This window comes from Pelophylax lessonae (genome assembly GCF_965119305.1).
Source record: "Pelophylax lessonae genome assembly, chromosome: 2".
Lineage (NCBI taxonomy): Eukaryota > Metazoa > Chordata > Amphibia > Anura > Ranidae > Pelophylax > Pelophylax lessonae.
Genome location: NC_138769.1, coordinates 116,863,955 through 116,886,274, shown reverse-complemented (window position 1 = coordinate 116,886,274; position 22,320 = coordinate 116,863,955). Strand labels below are relative to the sequence as shown.

At 44.9% G+C, this 22,320-nt stretch overlaps 1 protein-coding gene across 2 annotated transcripts in view; it reads left to right on the top strand.

Annotated features, from left to right (window-relative positions):
• The window catches only part of TTC19 (tetratricopeptide repeat domain 19), an 82,411-nt gene that overhangs the window by 19,289 nt on the left and 40,802 nt on the right, over positions 1-22,320 (top strand). For both annotated transcript variants that reach the window (XM_082247588.1, XM_082247587.1), the window contains exons 3-7: positions 1,876-1,986; positions 3,199-3,237; positions 4,631-4,687; positions 4,778-4,839; positions 19,129-19,223. In XM_082247588.1, the coding sequence (XP_082103714.1) occupies positions 1,876-1,986; positions 3,199-3,237; positions 4,631-4,687; positions 4,778-4,839; positions 19,129-19,223 (364 nt within the window). The remainder of the gene's footprint in view (positions 1-1,875; positions 1,987-3,198; positions 3,238-4,630; positions 4,688-4,777; positions 4,840-19,128; positions 19,224-22,320) is intronic.

The window sequence follows — 22,320 nt, the reverse complement described above, 5'->3', positions numbered from 1 at the left end:
TAGCACTGATTACTGTAGTAATTTCACTGCTTCCCCCAAAAGTGTCAAAAATGTCAGTTAGGTATCCGTTCTGTCCGCCGCAATGTCGCAGTCACCCAAAAAAATTTGCTGATCGCCGCCATTAAAAAAAAAAAAAAATTTTAAAATGACATAAATCTTTCCCCTAGATTGTAGACGCAATAACACAAACCAATCCATACACACTTATTGGAATTTTTTTTACCAAAATTATGTGGCAGAATAAAAATTGGCTTAAAATGATGAAAACATTTAGATTTTTTAATTTTTTTGGAGGAATGTTTTATAGCAGAAGTTAAAAAATATATATATTTTTTTCAAAGTTGTCGATCTTTTTTTGTTTATAGCGCAAAAAAAATAAAAATGGCAGAGGTGATCAAACACCACCAAAAGAAAGCTCTATTTTGTGGACAAAAAAAAAAGACATCAATTTTATTTGGGTACAGCATCGCATGACCGCCCAATTGTCAGTTAAAGTAACGCTGTGCCGAATTGCAAAAAATGGCCTGGTCATTAAGGGGGTAAAACCTTTCGGGGCTGAAGTGGTTAAAGTTAGTTTACTGATTTTACTGGTTTACTTAAAAAAGCTTAAAGCTGAAGGTCAGCTAAAACAAAAAACCTACAGCTCTAGTAACATTTCTCCCCTGTAATGAAGTATATCCCATGCTGTGCAGGCAGCTGGATCCTGGAATGGGATGCCTGTCCTCTTCCTGTCTCTGAAATTCTGGTGCTGCAATGGTTGGCAGCTTTGATGGTCAGACGGGGACCATCTGTACTGCTGATGCAGTGAATTCTGTTACTGATCAGGCTCTCTCCATTCACAGATTGTGTTACAGGCAGTGTAATTAATGAAAGAACCTAAAATCTAAAAGGAGAAGGAAGGAGGGGGGTGTGCCCTGTCTGACCATCTGTACTGCTGGTCTTCCTGAAGTTCCAGTGCTGTTACTTGTCACAGTGCCGGACATTCAGATACAGGAAGAGAACTGGCATCCCTGCACAGACAATTTCACCAAGATCCAACTTCCTGCACAACGTTAGACATCCTGCATTACTGGTAAGGGATGTGACTAAAGCTTTAGGGATTTTATTATTTTTTTTTTTTTAGCTAAACTTCAGCTTCAAAACAAACCACCTGTGCTTTGCCTATGTTAAGCAAAGCAATAGGTTTACTGTACTGCTTCCTCCACAGCAGCACCTACTCACTCTTTTATCCATTATGAGAGCACTGGCACTTAGTTTTTAGCTCATTGCTTTAACATGCGAGGGTCCTCCACCTTGTATTAGCTTGGCTAAAATGACTCAGAACCTACACTCTCTTTTCTTACTTCTGACAGCTAAATGAAGCAGTAGGAAAATTAAAGGTTAGTTAACATATGTTGCTGGAGAATGGGGCATTTCCAAGGTTCTGTTAACTGGTCCGATGACATGAGTCTCCTCCTGTTTAGGTGGGTGCCAGGATTGATCCAGTCTCATGCGCTAAAGGTTGCTCAGACATGGATGTGTGAGTCTCCTTCAGTGCAGTAGTATACTGAGCACAGGCCAGTGAGATGATGTTCCCCTAGGGGGTAGGTCCATGACAGCCTGGGCTCAGAGAAGTAGGTTGAAAAACGCTGGCCGCCATACAGCCTGGGGGTGGTAGAATAGTAATATTGCTGAGGTCATCTCCAGACTTAAGTAGAGTATTGCAGCAAAAGCTGCTTTTATTTTACGTTTTTTTTTCTTTTTTTTAAATAATGGCTGGATTAAAAAAAAAAAAAAAAAAAAAAAAAGAATTTTGCTATAAAGTGAACCTTTTGCTTTGCTACAACATAACTGAAAATTATTATATTGTTTTACTTTCTCTGTGTTTTAATTTAGCTCAGCATTATGAAAGGAGAGATGGATGAAGCAGAAGAGATTTTACATAGGACTCTTCATCTGGCTCAGGAAAACAAAAGCAAGCGTGCCATTATTTACACTTATGATCTGGTACATATGTTTTCTTTATACAGATAGCTTAAAAAAATAAAGTATTATATCCCTAGGACTAGTGTGAATGCAGGAGGGTGCAGATCATCTTTCTCACTTGTATGATATGCAGTGTATCCTGTGTGCTTACACCAGATTCCAGAAGACCTCTAGCACTTTGGTTTAGAAAAAAACAATTTCCTCTATGTAGGTTATATACACCACAGCTGATTTAGCTGACCTTTTTTGCAGATCTTCCTCTATCCTGAGGGTTCTTTCAGACAGGTTGAACTCAGTCCATTCACACTGCCTCCAGCTTTCAACCCGAAAGCCCTGTATGGAGGTACAGGCGGGAAGCTGGAAGGAGAGGCTGCAGGAGCCTGACATTGCACTCGGGATCCACTGATCGCGGGTGTAATACCTTGCATTGTCATGTAGAAAAAAAATAATAAATACACATTTTTTACCTACAAAACATATGCATTTATTTTATCATTATTATTTTGTTAAAGGTAAACATTCATTTTTAAGACGAGTGCAAGTGGTGACTCGATTCCTTCACAGAATAAAAAAACAGTTGTTTGAAAAAAAAGGTAAAAAATCCAGCAAACAAGATCCCAGGGGGCCTTAGTCATACTTTCCTTTTTTTTTTTTGATAAGATCTTTCTTAGTCTTTGTGTGTGTCTTCAGGCTGCTGTGATCAGAATTAAGTCCTTTTTGTGAGGCTGAATTTTTTGATTAAAGGAATCCACCTAACACCTGAAGTCAGATTTAACCAAAATAATTCCAGTTCCATATTCTTTAGTACACCATTGATTGTATTTTTATAAATTCAAGCAGTGTAAGTACCTGGATTTGACTTGGTACCAGCATTTTGCAATTCTCTGTAAGACAGAACACCTACTGGCAAAAGGAAAAGCATCACAAGGAGCCATTCAGCTTTGTTGCGCTACGCTTTTTCTAACGGGACATGCTGATAGGACGAGAGCAGAATGACAGAGCTAATCCGTTGGCCGCTTCTCCCTTCCCTGTCCAATTACAGGCTCGGGGAATGGGCAAGACCTGCTAGTCGAAAAATCAGGTCTTCTACCCTGCAAGACAGGTCTGTGCAGTGTAGCATAGTTGTTTACATCTCAGAACTGGATGGACAGGAGTACGATTTAGCTTTTGGCCCAGGGTTAAGTTTTAATCAGAAATTATATTATGGGTTTTATTTCTATCTTCTCTTTTTAGATGGCAAATGTGGCATTACTAAGGGGCCAGCATGACAATGTAAGTCTACATATAGCATGTTTTTTTTTTTTGTATTTTTTTTTCTACAAACACCCATACATTGTAGTATAAATTTTTTTTGCTGGAAAATAAAACCAAAGAAATTTACAGCTCAACTCACCAGCCAGTCTGTAACCAACCAATTTATCCTAACAGTTTGCGTTAAAAACAGGGTTTTAGTTAGCACACATTTGCAAATACATGCGTAAGCTGCAGAGCTGCCCCAAAGAACCACAGTATTTATTTATTTAATTTATATTTTATTGATGCAAAGTAAACAGAGTACAAAAATTGTGTAAGGAAGCAATGATACAAAACATCAAGTCCAACGCAAATAGATCAAACACAGAATGAAAAAGGCAGATCATTAGGCTTTCATAACATTGAAGCACCCCAGTATTATGTGCAGTCCTAAGTAAAGCCCCGTACACACGTACCGAATGTCGGCCGAACGATCGGCCGTCTTTTGTCCGGTGCTGTCCTGACGGCTGAAAAGTGCTAAAGACTGCACACGAATTTTGTCCGCCAACAACAGCCGACTGCAGAAGTGATGTCATGTGATGGTTAACTTTCCGTGTGTTTTTTCTTTTCTGAGCATGCCCAGTCTTGCTAATCTGCTGTTTGTCGGCCGAATTCTGTACTGACTGGCGAACAATCGGCCGTTCTGGTGACGGTCAACAAATATTTTAAAGTCTGCACGACAGATTCTGTTTGGCCAAAAATGCGCTGTCGGCTGTCGGAAGCATCATACTAACAAGCCTACAATCAGCCGATCGGTCGGCGGCCGAATATTTACGGCCGACAATCGGTATGTGTGTACGGGGCTTAAGTTTATGAGAGCCTCCATAGTAGAAGCACATGTATGCTAATGGATGGATAAAGGGCAGGTGAGCCTGAAAGTAGCCCACCCCTCCTTAAAGATAAAGGGGCACACTGGACACCCAGCACAATGGCAGCAAAGATGCCCAGTGCCTGCCCTCATCACCATTATTCCAACAGTACAAACAAATGGTCACCGCTCCAACTTATAACTGGCCTTCACAGCAAGGAGCACATGGGAGGGCAACACATGCAAAACAAACCCAAAAAAAAATTCCCAGCTCAACTCACCAACCAGTCTGCAACCAAACCTGTGAGTGGACCTGTTGCTTAGAGCCCATTCTTTTTTTAATAATTTATTTTCTTTTTACAACAAAGTTTACAAAGTAACACAGAGGGGCTCTGTGGTGTCATACAGTCTATTATGTTACAGTTCAGTCATATTATGTTTTTACTACACGTTTCTTACCATCTCACCCATCATACAAATAAACACTCATTCCTATCTGGTGCTTTACGGAATGAATTGTTAGATTTTCTTTTATTTATTTTTTGCTGCTGTTTATTTTTTAAGGCTGAAAAGTTGTTTAAGACCATCATGGTGTACATGCTTGAAAGTGGAATCAAACAGGTAAACTTTGTCTTTTTTTCCCCTAAATCTCTTCTCATTTCTCATGCTTGATTTTATCAGTATTAAGTATTTTGTTTGTTTGTTTGCCAGGATGACAATTCATTTTTGGAGATCTCACTGAAGCTCGCCAGTATCTACGCTTCTCAAAACCAGTAGGTAACTCACAATCTGCTACAATAAAAAAGCAAATAAAAAGTGTTAGGTGATTTCACATCAGCATGCGGGCATGAATGCTAGTGTGAAATGTAGGGAAAGGGGGGAAAGGTCTGCTTTAATTGGGTTATACTTTACTGCTTGTGGACCTGGGAAGTGTATTTAATAATTTATTACAGGTACTTCTGTAGTGCTAACAATTTACACTGCATTTTACATTCACATCAGTCCCTGTCCTCAAGGAGCTTAAAATCGAAGGTCCCTTTCTTACATGCATGCACACCCAGTTTGGCTCCAGAACAATTTTTCAAATTTTCCGCATACATGTAAAAAGCTTAATTTTTGGCAATAAAATTACTTAAACCCCCCAGAACATTATATATTTTCAGAAAGCAGAGGCCCTGTAAAATAAAAAGATGATACTTGCAATTTTTTATGTCACATGATATTTGCATGAAAAAAAATATAATAAAATTACTTTTGTTGCAAAAACACACAATATAATACCTATTTTTTTTTTAAATATAAAAGATGAGGTTGCATTGAGTAAATAAATGCCAAATATGTGTTTACCCACGATTTCGCCAAAAACTATGGTGCCCAAAAATCACTATAGCTGATGCTTTAAAAGCCTTTACAGCTCATCCGCTTAGAGTTAATTAGGAGCTCTGGTGTTAGAATTCTTATTCTCACTCTGATGTTCGCGGCGATATGTCACATGTGTGGTGCGACTGCGGTTTACATACACGTGCTTGCCGTGGACTTGTGTTTGTGCAGGTGTATGGGGCAACAGGAGTTCCGGCAATTTTTTTTGTAAATTTTAATATATTCTAATTTTATTTTTTTAAATTTGTTTTTACTTGATTGCTATAACAATGGGTTAATAAATCCCTATGTGATGGCATTGGGCAGGTGACAGGTACTCTTTATGGATACATTCATGGTCTAATAGACCCCAATGTCTTCCCTACCCTTCACACCATCTAACAAAGCACAAATCGGCTTGGCGACATCACTTTCGGTTTTATTGTTTGCATACGAGATAAAGGCTTTGATTTGCCTCGGTCTCACAACGATCTCCACCCCCTAGCCAGTGGTTGTGTTCCCAGGCTCCGGTAAAAGCAGCACCTGGGAACCACGGGAGGGGGGGCACCACACTGCCCGCTCTATCAAAGTGATAGGCAGCTATGGAGCTGCTGCATCCCTTTTTTTTCAAGTCGGGAGCCTGCTGAACAAAACACACACAAGCTACTACAGCTATCAGCTAGTGATTAAAGGTTGCAAACAAAAAAACACAAAAAAGGCGCACGACCTAGGGCATTATCCTCAATAATGGTTTTATTGTTGTAACATAAAAATGGCTACTCACAAACGCAGATTAAATCAATCATATCGGACTCAGAAACTTGAGTGTCATAAGTAGTCCCTACGAAAGTCCATTGTCCTATTAGGATGATGGCTGACGTGTTTCGAGGCCTACACCTCTTCCTCAGAGCCACTGTATCGTATTCTACTCACAGGTTTAAATAGCAGCACAATAGCTCAAACCCCATCCATGAGGTCTAGAGAGCTCCTCCCTCTGGGGTGTAGCAGTAATGCTGAACCCCCTCCCACTTGCGTCACTGCCCATCCACCTCCAGAAGGGTGGGTTCATGGTATCCATATACTACATACATCCTATTCCGATATTTGAAACACAAAATCTTAACCGCTTCCATACAGAGCAGTTAGACCCCCTTCCTGCCCAGACCAATTTTCAGCTTTCAGCACTCTCACACTTTGAATGACAATTGCTCAGTCATGCTACACTGTAACCAAACACATTTTTTATCATTTTTTTCACACAAATAGAGCTTTCTTTTGGTGGTATTTGATCACAACTGGGTTTTTTTTTTTTCGTGATATAAGCAAAAAAAGAGCAAAAATTTTGAAAAAAAAACCACTTATTTTTAGTTTCTATTATAAAATTTTGCAAAAAATGTATTTTTCTTCATACATTTGGGCCAAAATTTATACTGCTACATAGCTCTGGTAAAATTAACCCAAATTAGTGTATATTATTTAGTCTGTGTGAAAGTTATTGAGTCTAGAAGCTATGGTACCAATTACTGAAAATTGATCACACCAGATGTACCGACAGCCTATCTCCTTTCTTGAGGCCCTGAAATGTCAGGACAGTACAAATACCCCCCAAATGACCCCTTTTTGTAAAGTAGACAGTCCAAGGTATTTAGTAAGAGGCATGGTGAGTTTTTTGAAGTTATAATTTTTTCCCACAATTCTTGGGAAAATGAAGAGAAAATGTTTTTTTTTTCCCCAAAACGTTGTCAATTTATAAGCTATTTCTAACACATAGCATGTACACAGCAAAAATGACACCCCAAAATTCATTCTGCTACTCCTTCTGAGTATGGTGATACCACATGTGTGAGACTTTTACACAGCCTGGCCACAAAAAGAGCCTCCACATCCAAGTAGCACCATCAGGCGTTTTAGGAGCATAAATACACATAAAACTTTCTTGCTACCTATCACACTTTTCAAGACCCTAGAGCACCAATACAATGGAAAAGTCCACAAAATGACCCCATTTTGGAAAGCAAACACTCCAACGTATATTCTATTATGCATTATGGGTCGTTTGAACTTGTCATTTTTTTCCACAAGTTTTTGGAAAATGTGGGAAAAAAATAAAAACTTTTTTTTTTACACAAAGTTGCCAATTTATAGGATATTCCTAACACATAGCATGTACATAGCAAAAATGACACCCCAAAATACATTCTGCCACTCCTCCTGAGTATGGCAATACCACATTTGTGAAACTTTTTCACAGCCTAGCCATATAGAGGGGCCCAAAATCCAAGGAGCACCATCATGCATCCTAGCCACTTGCCTAGGCCTATTTTTGACATTTGGTGTTTACAAGCTAAAATCAGTTGTTTTTGCTAGAAAACTACTTAGAACCCCCAAACATTATATATATTTTTTTTAGCAGAGACCATAGAGAATAAAATGGAGATTATTGCAATATTTTTTATCACACCGTATTTGCGCAGCGGTCTTCCAATTTTTGGAAAAAATTCACTTTTTTGAATTAAAAAATAAGAAACCAGTAAAGTTAGCCCAATTGTTTTCCATAATGTGAAAGATAATGTTACGCCGAGTAAATAGATACCCAACATGTCATGCTTCAAAATTGCGCACGCTCACGGAATGGTGACAAAGTTTGGTACTTAAAAATCCCCATAGGCGACATTGTAAAAATTTCTACAGGTTGCTATCTTAGAGTTAGAGGAGGTCTAGGGCTCAAATTATTGCTCTTGCTCTAACGATCGCGGCGATATCTCACGTGTAGTTTGAACACTGTTTACATATGTGGGCGGGGTTTCCGTATGCGTTCACTTCTGTGCGCGAGCTCACGGGGACAGGGCGCTTTTCATTTTTTTTTTTTTACTATTGATTTTATTTATTATTTTTTATTTTTACACTGTTTTTTTAAAAAAAAAAAAAATTGACCATTTTTATTTCTATTCCAAGGAATGTAAACATTCCTTGTAATAGAAAAAGGCACGACAGGACCTCTTTTTTGTGAGATCTGGGGTCAAAAAGTCCTCAGATCTCACAAGTACACTAAAAGATAGAAAAAAGAAAAAAAAAAAAAGAAAATAAAATGAAAAAAAAAAAAGGGACCTTTTAAACCGGTTGCTAGGCAACGATGTTTGCCATAGCTCCGGTCCTCCAAGACCATAGAGTCGAGTGAGGGCAAGCTTGCCCTCACTCGACATCCTGTCTGTGAGGATCCAGGACCGGATCGTTTTCCCCGCTGCCAGCGGGTCCGGTAAGCGGGGAAAAGGACCTGAATGCGGCGGGAGGGGGGGGGCACCTCTTCTGCCACCCCGGAAGGGTGATCCCGCTGCGAATCCGCCGCTGGGACCACCCTTATTGGAAAGCCAACCGTCCACCGTTTAAAAAAATACCAGGGTTATGGCAGCTATCTGCTGCCATAACACCGGTATTTAGGTTTAAACGGAGGACGTATATAAACCTTTTTGGACTTAGACATGGTGGCTGTATTAAGGGTGACAGGTACTCGGGTACTTTGCTGGGCAGGTGACAGGTACTCTGGTACTGATGAGCAAGTGGCAGGTACTCGAGTACTCCAATAGGCAGGTGACAGGTACTCGGGTACTCTTATGGGCAGGTGACAGGCAGGTGATGGGTACGGATGAGTAGTACTGATACTGATAGGTGATACTGATACTGTACTGATGGGTACGGATGATCAGTACTGATACTGATGGGTACTGATGAGCAGGTGGCAAGTACTCGGGTACATCAGGTGTCAGGTACTCTGATGAGCAGGTGGAAGGTACTCGGGTACTCTGATGGGTAGGTGACAGGTACTAGGTACTCCGGTGACAGGTACTCAAAGTACCCGAGTACCTGTCACCAGAGTACCCGAGTACCTGTCACCAGAGTACCCGATGGGCTGGTGACAGGTACTTTGATAGGTTAGTGACAGGTACTCTTTATTGGGGGGGGGGGGGCGGCAATCAGTGTGATTGGGGTGCACTGTAATTGGTAACTAGCTGTTACACAGGATCAGTGTGTGAGGAGGAGAACACGGTGACAGCTAGTTACCTGTTCTCTGTTGACATTTGTGACCGGCTGTGATTGACACAGCCGATCACGTGGTAAACAGCCAATTTCATTGGCTGTTTACCTCGATCGGGGTTGGGCTCAGTCCGAGGGACGAGCCTCACCCCGATCGCCGCGCTGCGCGCCTCCGGGGGCGCGCAGTAGCGTCGAGACCAGGCGGACGTCATATGACGGCCGCCTGGATCGAGAAAGACTTCCTGCCGCCGTCATTTTACTATGGCGCGGTATGGAAGGGGTTAAAATCTTAAATAGAGATAAAAAAGATGAAATCACCAGTGACCTCTTTTTTTATCTCATTTTATTTAAGATTTTAAGATTTTTTGGTCTATACCTAGATCTACTATTGTATTTTGACTTAAAAATTTGCAATTGTATTTGTATTTTCAGTTGCATTTTTTTCTTTTATGTATATGTATTATGTGCTTCAAATATCGGAATAGGATGTATGTAGTATATGAATACCATGAACCCACCCTTCTGGAGGTAGATGGGCAGTGACGCAAGTGGGAGGGGGTTCAGCATTACTGCCACACCCCAGAGGGAGGAGCTCTCTAGACCTCATGGATGGGGTTTGAGCCATTGTGCTGCTATTTAAACCTGTGAGTAGAATACGATACAGTGGCTCTGAGGAAGAGGCGTAGGCCTCGAAACGCGTCAGCCGTCATCCTAATAGGACAATGGACTTTCGTATGGACTACTTCTTACACTCAAGTTTCTGAGTCCGATATGATTGATTTCATCTGCGTTTGTGAGTAGCCATTTTTATGTTACAACAATAAAACCATTATTGAGGATAATGCGCTAGGTCGGTGCGCCCTTTTTTGTGTTTTTGTTTGCAGTACTGTTGGACTGCCCCAGTCCTTTAGGGCAGCAAGACCATAGCCATCTGAGACGCCTTTTGCAAAGTCCTGTGGGAAGAGCAGTCGGGGAGCCTCGTTTTCTGAGCGCAGGAGAAAGGTGTGTCCTTCACCTTATTTTGCTTGGAGCAGTGATTAAAGGTTTGTATGTCCAAAGAGCTGATATGGATACTGCACATGCACACAGATAATAGAGCCAGTTTAGACATAAGGCAATTTTACATGGCTACCCAGAAGAAACCTGTGAAAGCAAAGGGAAAGCATAAAAACATGCAGTTAGTGTTCTGACCAGGCTTCAAATTGATGACCCTAGTGATTTAGAGCAGAAATGCTAACCACTAAGCCACTGATTTTATTCATTACAATTAACCCTTCCAGTGCTGTAAACACACACAGACTAAATGTTGATTTGAAAACTGCTTCCAGTTACTGGGAATGCACGCCCTGGCCACATTCAGCATTGGATCAGGATCATTGGATTTCTTGTACCTTTCTCTTGCTAGTTTTTCACTTATTGATAAAAAAAAAAAGAAGAAAAAGCAGAATGAAAAAACAATGATTTAGCTTCACAATTGGTTGCACCAGCAGCAGAAGTTTAGTATTGTTAGAAACGGGACTAATGGGGGGCGTGGCCTCACCGCGATGGAATGAAGACTCCTCTTCTCGGAGCTCCCGCTTCCCTCGAGCACTAGCCTTGTCCTGCGGCTGCCATTCCTCTCCCACTTACCTCCAGCCATGCCAGCGAAGCGGCGACCATCCTCCCAACCACTCAGCGGTTTCTCCTCCCGCTCTGCGGACCCCAGGCATCTATTCTACACTATACCACTGAGTCTCCCTGCTCCTCTGATTCTGGAGAGCAGGACGGTGACTGGGACTGAAAGGCCCACATTAGGGCCCTGCCTACTAAAACTGAAATTATACATCTTATCACCACCACAGTGAAACACTCGGTGACACAGGCCTTGGAAAGGGCTACGGGCAGATATTGAGTCGTTGGGGCACAGGGTGGATACACTGGAGACAGGCCACATGGCAGCCCTGAAGGAGAACTCCCTGAGACATGACACTATATTGAACTCCTTGATGGACCAGCTTGATGACTATGAGAACAGGGACAGGAGGCAAAATATATGCATTCGGGGTCTCCCTGAGGCTCCCCGGACCCCTGATCTACTACCTACGGTCCAGGGCATTTTCCGCCAGATCCTGGGAGACAGGGCCCCTGACAACATTGAAATAGACAGGGTCCACCGAGCTTTACTTCCAGTACCCCAAGACAGAGACAGGCCTAGAGATGTGGTCTGTAAATTGCACAAGTATGTGGTTAAAGAGGCGGTTATGAAAGCCACCAGGCCTATGTCTACAACTGACTTTGATGGCGCAGCTTTCCCTGTTCCCGGATCTCTTCTGCCGGGCCCTCATGCAGAGAAGATCGCTGCGCCCTCTGCTGGAGGCCCTTCGCTCTTGCCAAAAAACACATTAAAGATCCAACGCTTACCGAATGGTGATGGTGAGGTGCCTGACTAGTCCTGAGCTGCTGTGGGAGAGACCCCTTGGGAAGGGGGTAAACTGAACACAGATGAGAAGCGCTAACAGGGGCAGGCTACCTCTGGTTGGTATCCACAATACAGTGCCCTATCCAGTGAGCACTAGGAGACTCCATCATAAATCCATCATCAGAGTTTATTGAAGTCCAATAGTATCATATAAAAAATGACATATAAAAACAATACAGCCAGATCAAAATAAAAAATGACACAAGGTTGCACTGCATAAATGGCAGGAGGTGGGGTACCTGTGAAGAGGGGGGGGGGGGAGCCACGACCTGTCCTCCACGATAGAGCCTGCCCTGGAGCCGTTAGGGTGACAGGCAGGAGAGTGTGATTCCCTGTAGCAGAGGGGAGGGAGGCGGATGCCTGGTGCCACTAGATGGATAGAGGTTCTGCAGCGTGCCTTGGCCGAGGGGAGCTGCTGGCCGATCTCTATACGTCTGATGCTGCGCTCGGTGATGACTTCCTCACCGCGCATGGGCTCCGGGCATTGGGGGGAGGAGGAGGCGGTGGCAGAAGGGGGAGAGCGTCCGAGGTCGTCCTGTTGCTATGGCAACATGTTTCGCTCCATTCTCCATTGAGCCTTGTCAAGCCTGCTTGGCAAGGCTCAATGGAGCGAAACATGTTGCCATAGCGACAGGACTACCTCGGATGCTCCCCCCCCCCCCCTCCCCGATGCCCGGAGCCCATGCACGGTGAGGATGTCATCACCGAGCGCAGCATCAGGATAGAGACCAGCCAGCAGCTCCCCTTGGCCAAGGCACGCTGCAAAACCTCCCATCCATCCCGGTCACCCGGGGGGATTGCCTCCCTTTTCTTTCATCTAGTGGCATCTGCCTCCCTCCCCTCTGCTACATGGAATCACACTCTCCCGCCTGTCACCCTAATGGCTCCAGGGCAGGCTCCATCGTGGAGGACAGCTCGTGGCTCCCTCCCCCTCTTCACAGGTACCCCACCTCCTGCCATTTATGCAGTGCAACCTTGTGTGTTTTTTGATTTTGATCTGGCTTTATTGTTTTTATATGTCAGTTTTTATATGATACTATTGGACTTCAATAAACTCTGATGATGGATTTATGATTGAGTCTCCTAGTGCTCACTGGATAGGGCACTGTATTGTGGATACCAACCAGAGGTAGCCTGCCACTGTTAGCGCTTCTCATCTGTGTCCTTCGCTCTTGCCAGGCCATCTATAGATGGGGTTTTCCTTTCCACCTCACGGCCTCTAGGAACAGCAAATCGGCCGTGTTGAGGAACAAGGATGATTTACAGTATTTTTGTGAGACACTGGATATCCCTGTTGTGGACTTTCCTGACTGGAGACTTCAAGGCTCTATTCCTCTGCCTCAGCGGCCTGACAGGTGGTGCAGGACTTCCTCCATGTCAAGCAAGAAGAGAGAGCCCCTGGTCGGGGTGAGCCTGACCAGGCGTCTGTGGCCACTTGAATAATCTCCCCATCAGCGGACTCCGCCTGATGCTGCCTTCTACCTCTGGGGACCGGTTCTTTACGTTTGTTTTTCTTTTTTGTTCATTCATTTTGCTGTGGATCCCTGGTTACTTACTGGAACTATGGCCTCCCCCAAAGGAGGGGATGGTCTGTTCCCTTTCGGAGCCCAGACCTTCTTCCTGTTGCCACAGGACATGTTTTAAGCAACCATTCATAGGCGGTCATTTATATTATGTGCTCGGGGTGCATTGCTCACACTTCCTCTCTGTAGGCTGATCCTGGTTTTTGGATAGTTTTTGAGCCACCATTTTTTTTGTTGCTGCATGGTGACATGGCCCCCTTGCATGTTTCCTCTTTGCAAAGGTGCTTTTTGCCTTTTTACTTTGGTGTCTTTTTTTCCTTTTTTCTTCCCTACTTCCTTTTCCTGGTTGAGGGCTTTATGGCTGGTTGGAGGAGGACAGAGCAATGCACTTCTTGGTTTGTTCCTTTATGCTGGGTATCTTGAGTCTTCACTGCCTGCATGCTTACTTTACTTTTGATACTGATCCCTCATGGCTTGCACTTTGAAGTGTTTCCCTTACAATGTGAGGGGGCTATGCTCTCCCAATAAACAGGAGAGGTTGTGGCAGGAATTGCGCCACTTGCGTCCTAATATTTTATTGCTACAGGAGACGCATTTTACTGCCGCATCCACCCCCCTGTTGCCTACTCACATGTTTACTTAATGGTTCCACAGTGTTTCACCGATACCCAAGGCTAGGGGAGTTTCTATTGCCATCCATAAAAGTTTACCGTTTGTCCTCGTGTCCTCCCAGCTGGAGCCGGAGGGGAGGTTTATGTTTCTTAAGGGGACGATCCATGGTCAAAAATACACGCTTGCCAACCTGTATGCACCCAACTCTAGGACGACTGCTTTTTTATCGACCACCCTGAGACCACTTGCTAGCTTCAGGGAGGGCATGGTCTTGCTCGGGGGGGATTTCAATGTAGTTTTGGATTCCGGTTTGGACTCCTTCGGGCAACTCCCCCCTGTCCTTCCGAGCCCAGAAGCATGTTAACAAGCTGCTTAGGGAATTGCACTTGGTTGATTGCTGGCGGGCCTCCAATCCCGGAGTTAAAGATTACAGTTACCTATTACAAAACCCATGATATGTACTCCAGACTGGACCTTCTCTTTGTTGATCAGTTTCACCTGAACTCTGTTTGTTCCATTGCCATTGGGTCGATCACCCTCTGATCATTCCCTGGTCTCCCTTTCCTTTACTCCGCAAGGAGCACACCGCAAGGCCCGGAATTGGAGGCTCAACGAGAATCTGTTGGATGATCCTTCCATTCTGGAAGCAGTTACTGACGCAGTCCGTACATATTTTGAGCTTAATTCCACACCAGAGGTGACTCCTTCAGCGCTTTGGGAGGGCCATAAGGCGGCGATCAGGGGAGTGTTGATCTCCCAGGGTACCCGAGTGAAACGTCAAAGGCAACGGGAGGTCTTCAACCTCTTGGAGAGGATACATGTCCTGGAGTTGAAACACAAGAGGGCCCAGGCTCCGGCGGATGCTTTGGAACTGGACTCTCTTAGACAGACATTGGTGCAGTGTTTGGAACGGAGGGCGCAGGATAAGTTGCGTTTATGGGCCCACGGCTTCTATGAGCACGGTAACAAGTGCGGCAAACTGTTGGCTCGTATGCTGAAGATGCAATCAGAGGCTCGTCATGTTCACTCCCTTACTACTCCGGCTTGACGAGTAGCCAGTTCCCCCCAGATAGCCAAGGACTTCCAGGTATTTTACGAATCTCTCTACCATGTTCCCATAGCAGATGGGGATCGTTTTGAGAAGATACAGACTTACCTGCAGGACTCAGGCCTCCCAATACTCCCCTCGGATGTACTGGCGGACTTAAAGTAGCCGATCACCTCGGAGGAGGTGGGCAGGATCGTGGCTGGCCTTCCCCAGGGCAAGAGCCTGGGCCCGGACGGTTTCACCAACCTTTACTACTAAAAAACTGTTTCCTGCTCTTGGGGATCATATGTGCCAGTACTTTAATGCGGTGACTTTGGACGCTCCGCTGCCCCCTGAGGCCCTTATGGCCCATATCACAGTACTACCCAAGTTGGGCAAGGACCCCCGTTATTGTGCTAATTATAGGCCGATTTTGTTACTTAACACGGACACTAAAATTCTGGCTAAGGCACTTGCGCTGCGCCTCCAGGATCATGTGGCTGCCTTGATCCATCCTGACCAGGCGAGCTTTATGCCATGTAGGGAGGCCCGCAACAACACCATATGCCCCCTTCACGTCCTGCATTGGGCACAGCATGGCCCGGATCGGGCCCCTGGTCTGGTCTTGTCACTAGACGCGGAGAAGGCCTTTGATGGGGTTGACTGGACGTACCTGTCGGAGGTCCTCTGCTCCCTCGGCCTTTGCACACGGATGTTTGGATGGATCCTGGCGCTGTATAGTGAGCCGGGAGCCAGGGTCAGGGTGAATGGCTTGCTTTCGGATAGATTCCGCATTTATAACGGCACTAGACAGGGGTGCCCCCTGTCCCCGCTGCTTTTTGCCTTGGCCCTGGAGCCCTTCTTGAGGACGGTGCGTGATGCGAGAGATATTAGGGGGATTAAGGCCTACACGGACGACCTCCTGTTCTACATTGGCGGGCCCCAGCTCTCCCTCCCAGTGCTCTTGCGAGAATTACGTAGCTTTGGAGACCTCTCCAACTTTAAAATGAACTATGACAAGTCATAACTACTACCCATTCATGTTCCTTCAGGGATGGCAGACGCCCTCCAGCGTTCCTTTCGGTTCAAATGGAGGGAGACGTCCCTTCCGTATTTGAGTACCCACCTCTCCTCTGATCCAACGATTTTATACGACAAAAATTATGGGACCCTTGTGAACCGTATTGACACCGACCTGGACACGTGGACCGCTTACCCCTTGACCTGGTTCGGACGCATCAATGTACTTAAGATGAATATCCTACCCAGACTTGTATACTTACTGAACATGATCCCAATACATCTACCGCAGCTTTTTTTCAGGCGACTCAAACGATCCTTTTTGAAATTTGTCTGGCACGGCAAACACCCCAGGCTGGCTTATGCCATACTACGGAGACATAAGAGTGAAGGCGGGTTTACCTGATGTATCATTGTATTACAAGGCTATGGCACTAGTACGTATTCTGAATTGGACTACTGATACCTCCACCAAACCTTGGGTCCCCCTTTAGAAAATTATGGCATGCAGGAACCTAGCAAGGTCTCCGTGGGTCCCGGCGGGTGGCAGAGGTCTCTTGGAGTGGACCTCACCTTTGACAAGATCCACCCTCCGGGTTTGGGACATCCTTAATGCGAGTGGGGATTACTCCTCTGGGGTTTCTCCCCTAGCTCCCTTGGGCGGTTTCCCATGGTTTGCCCCGGGTGAAGAGTCTCACTTTTTTCAGACCTGGGGTGCGGACGGGAAGACGTTTTGTGGAAAGTTTGCACCGGCTGGGCGTTTGTTGTCGTTGGCTACCCTACGGTCCCGTTTCGGGGACTTCCCACTGTCCTCATGGTGCTACCGACAGCTAACTGACTTTGTGACCAAGCTCCCCACACCCCCACGTTCGATTGACACACTCTCCCAGTTTGAGGAGTGGTGTACTCGGCCACCGGAATCACGTCATTTACTTTCCCACATGTATAAATTAGTCCTCGTTTTCTCGCAAGGTCCCATACTATATTAGGGAGTGGGAGAGAGAGCTGGGTGTGCAATTTACTTCTCATCAAACCACTAAGATTATGCATCTGGCCCATGTTTCCTCTATCAGCACTAGGGTCCAGGAGTCCTCCTACAAATTTCTTTCCTGCTGGTACAGGACACCCTCACGACTGGCACAGATGTTCCCCGCCACAGACGCCAATTGTTGGAGGGGCTAATTCTACATATCTGGTGGGACTGTCCCCTACTTAGACTCTTTTGGGACTCCATCTACCCATGGATTCAGAAACTGGCTATCACTTCTCCCGACCGCACTCCACTCAATGCCTCTTTCATTACTTCAAATCCTCTACTAAGAGGTACAAACGCAGTGTCACCCCATTCTTATTGAATGCTGACAAATGTTTGATTCCGAGGCACTGGAAACAGGCCACTTGTCCAACTCTGGCTGAGTGGAAACGTGAGGTGAATGGAGTTATGAATGCGGAACGAAGGGTGATGACCCTCAAGGACCAGCAGTCTTTGTTTATGGATATATGGACAGGTTGGATGTTCTACTCAAACGGAATCCCTGATAACTATGTGATTGCATAGGGGACAAGCCCCTCGTCTATTGTCTCTCCTCTGGGAAGAGGTTGGAAGATGTTATTTGGGCGATCTGGGTCAAGTGCTGGTCCCCAACGAAGGAGGGTGGAACCCCTCCCGCCCCATACCCCGCGGTTCACTGCCTCTTCCCTGTCCGTGCTGCCTCACTACCATCTACCTTCTCTGTCTTCTCTTTCTCTGCATCTCTTCTTTCGTTGCTCTCCCGAGAGCGACCCTTCTTCTTCTTCTTCGTTTCTTTGGTCTCTCTTTCCAACAATTTATGTATGTTTCCTATTCGATATTTGGCAGTAACATATTAGGATTGTACATGCTGATAGTCGCGGGGGTGGGATCTTTCCTTGGGGGCCTGACCTGGACTGATAGGCAGGCTTTAAATGAGGTATTCCTCCGTTTAACCGATGGGCACACACTATATATTAAGCAATCCTGCTGTCTTTATATGTGACTGCTGACTGTTACATGATCTGCCAGTGTTGTCTGGTATTGCACTTTTTACTGGTCTTTGTTATGTTTATCTGTACTCTGTTTTTGAAAAATAAAGATTAAAAAAAAAAGAAAAAAAAGAAATTGCACTAATCATAGAATAAACTTTGTACTTGTATTTACTTGTACTAATTTACCAGTTGTTTTATGGTTACTAGGGATGAGTTGAACTGCCCTAGGTCCGGTTCAAGGAGCATTCAGCAAACTTCAGCGAAGTTGCGATGCCGAACCAGAAGCCCATTAAAATGAATGGGAGCCCGAACAATCAAACAAAAATGCTCATTGCATGACCATGGGCAATAATACATTTTTAGGCTCTTCCTCGAGTTGCTGGTACCGAATGGCTTACTATCACCTCCCCTTCAATTTTACCCCCACTACTTTACTCTTTTTCTTCTTTTCAATTATTTTTCTTGAAAAAGCATGTCTCCTTCTGTAGTTCTTATGCTTTCCTTTGTCAATGGTACTGACTGTCCCCCATTTAGTGGGATCTTCAATAAACCACGCTTTGGAAAGAGTTCACATGGGGTGTTTTCATTATTTCAGCATTGTTGTTTGTATTTTTATATGATTACATTGATCGTCATACACTTTGAAATACTGGTGGTATTCTATTTACGAAAAAGGATACATTTTATTGTGCTTCTGTCTCTGTTGGTATTCTATGTACGAAAAAGGATACATTTTATTGTGCTTCTGTCTTTTATGTATGCTTGTCTGTTTACAATAGAAATCTAAATAAACATTTGAATAAGAAAAAAAAAACACGTCTTCTAGCAAGCTAAGTTAAAGATTTGAATCTCTTCCTTAGTCCTAAAACTGCAGAAGATGCAGAAAATCTTGATGCATAAATCTTGATTTTGGAACTCTTTGCTGCCTGTCTTTCTTTCCGTATCATTCATTTAAAACAGAATACAGAATACAGTTGGCATTTCACTTATCCTGCTTCTTTTTCTGACTGTGTTTCATCCTATACAGGAAGGACTTGGCAGTGGCAGGATATCAGTTCTGTATCCTGAGTTTGGAGGAAAAGACTAAGATGGAAAGAAATCTGCCACAGGACATATTGACAGGTGACATGACACGGTCATACAAGAGCAAACAAAACAGTATAAGATTGCATTGTATACTTTATCATATGCTCTCATGTATTAAGTTGTTTCCTGCCAGTACCTGTACAGGGGTTAAGAGGTGCTTGCTTACAAACAATCTAAGATGACGACCTAAAACTCATGAAGTATCAAAAATTGGACTTTTGAGGCACAATTGGAAGGTCAGCTTGGGACCTCAATTTGGTGCTCTCAGTCCTCCAGAAGCCTCCCTTTGAGAAACTTTGGGAGATTCCCTGGCTTACGCTGTCTTAGAAGGTGGCTTTTTTGGTGGCTATCCCCTCTGCGTGCAGGGTGTCGGAACTGGCGACGTTATCCTGTCGTTCACCTTACTTGGTGATTAACAGAAATATGGTGGTTCTTCGGCCCTGTCTGTCATTCCTTCCAAAGGTTTTCTCTGATTTCCTTTTGAATGAAGACATTGTGTTGTCTTCCCTGTGTCCCAGGCCAAAACATCCTAAGGAAATTGCCTTGCATGCCTTGGAGGTGGTATGGGCAGTTAGGGTGTACCTGGTAGCTACAAAGACTTTTTTAGGAAGTCAGACTCACAATTTGTGCTTACAGATGGACCTCGGAAAGGGTTGTCTGCTTCCTCTGCGACCATTTCCAGATGGATGAGACAGACGGTGATTCAGGCCTATTCCATCAGGGGTCAGGTTCCTCCTTTCCCTGTCAAGGCGCACTGTACTGGCGTTGGTGACGCAGGTTTGCAAGACGGCCATCTGGTTGTCGGTGCGCACTTTCACAAAGTTCTATAAAGTGTATGTGTTCTGCGGATTCTTCTTTTGGCCATAAAGGTTTGCAGGCTGCTGTTTAGAGCACCTGGTCCTCTTTGATTGTGTATTGTTTTTTTCAGGTGGACTCCAGTTGTTTTGGTTGAGCTCCTCTTGCCTGGTTGGCTACTGTTTAGCCTTGAGAATTGTTTGCTGTTCCCACTCCTCATGTTTAACACTGCTTTGGGACGTCTCAATGGTTATGAAGATTAGGATTTTTGACTTATCGTAAAATCTATTTCTCTGATGTTCGTTGACGGACACAGCACCCACCCCTCTGTGGAGTTGTATTTTCTTCTGACACTGCTTGTAACAAAACTGAGTACCTATAGCAGAGAGAGGGAGTATACCCCCTGGGACTGCCCATAGGCGTAGCCAGACTTTTTTTTTCTGCCTAGTGTCCTACTCCTGTAGGGGCAGTATAACCTAATGGTTAAGAAGATCAGTAGCTGTGTCCGTCAATGGACAGCAGAGAAATGGATTTTACGGTAAGTCGCAAATCCAATTTTTTACATTTCATATTAACACCATCACCCACTATACACAGAATCATAAAAAGCGTGCCCAGACAAACTGGAGGGGAAAGGGGGATAGAAACCTCCTGGAGCAGCCAAAGAAGATGTTGGCCAGGAGGTGCGGGCCAGGATGGGCTGCCCCTGGAGGGGGTCTATCCTCCTTTTGCCCCTGGAGGGGCCTATCCCCCTTTCCCCTCCGGTTTATCTGGGCATACTTGGGATAATAATGTATTTTAAATATGTTGTGCCTCAAAAGTCCCATTTTTGATACTACATGAGTTCTAGGTGGATATGTTCTTTAGGGATGTGGGATTTTAACCAATATTATTATATTCAAACCTAATGTAAGATGACAGTAATAAAGTAAGTTAGTCCAGTAATAAGAATTGCTCACAATTCTGAGCATATTTGCTGTTTGCCATTTCTGATCTTCTAGGTGGTGATCATGAGCACCTCATTATGGTGGTTATTGGCATACATTATTCAGAGAAAGATTTGAAACTATTCTGTAAGCAGGCCCGATCCTTATTTATTTTATTTTTTTTAGCTCAGAGAGAACACTGGGGAAGATTTAGAGCCCATTCACACTAGCGCGACTTGTGAGGCAACTTGTGTTGCCCCAGGTCGCTTGACATAACAAAAGCAATGTTAATCAATCAGTGCCGTCTTAATTGGCACTACTGAAGTTGCTCCGACTTTAGAAAAGGGTCCTGTACTACTTTGAGGCAACCTTTGATCCGACTTGTCCCATATACTTCAATGGGAGTCGCCTCCTTATCTTAATTGAAGCGACTTGTTATCAGACTTTCCAGGAAGAAGAAAGAGATTAGCCAGGCATTCCCCACATTGCAGCCATGCCTATATGATATGATATGATCTGATATAATGTATATGTAATGGTATATATATTCCATTATCTCTGCTTGGTCTGTGTGAGTGGGACTGGTGGACAAAGATAAGTGGCACTGGTGGACATTCGTGGCACCTATTTAGATGTAGAGGTGTTCTGTCTGGAGCGGTGCCCACCCAATTTCTGGTATGCTGAGTAGCTGCCCCCCCCTCCCCCTGGAAGGTTTTGGGGTGGACATGGGCCTCTTCTTGGGACGGTCGGACCCTCAGGTTCCCCTCCTTCCCGTCAGGCACCCCCCTTTCATCTGTCCCCCATCCTACCCCCCCCTCCTCTTATGCTGGGTCTGTTTGGGTGGTCGGGTCTACCTCCTTGGGTGGGGACAGGGCGCTATACTGACGATGGGGGCTGGTGGGGGCGCGCCCTTGGTAACCGGACGATTGGCTGTGCTGGGGGGGAGGGGAGGTTGTAACTGGTAGGGGCTCCTGCCTGGGTCTCTCCCTGAGGCTTAGGGATCCCTCCTAGGTCATGACAGGGGAGCCCTGTAGGCGGCGATATCGGAAGTGGTAGCCCCTCCCCTGGTGCTGACTCCTGGATCCTTTTGCTTCCTGATCGCTGCACGTGCAGTGCAGATTATCCTAGTGGCTGCAGGTGCCTGTTTTCTGCTGGGTGGTGAGTCTGGTGGGGTTCTCTCTCTCTCTGCTGAGGATCACTTGGTGCTCTGTGCCTGGCGACAGCGTGGTGCTGCCCGCATGTTGGGGGTGTCCCTTGCAGTGTTTTTACACCTGTTTTGTGAGGTTTCCCTGGTGATTCGTGGAGTCTTTGGAGCAAATCTCCCCACCTGATCCCCTCTCTGAGGCTGCGGGGCCCTCTGGGTCCCAACCATCTATCATCTATCAATGTTCTGACGGCGGTCCTGGAGTCTT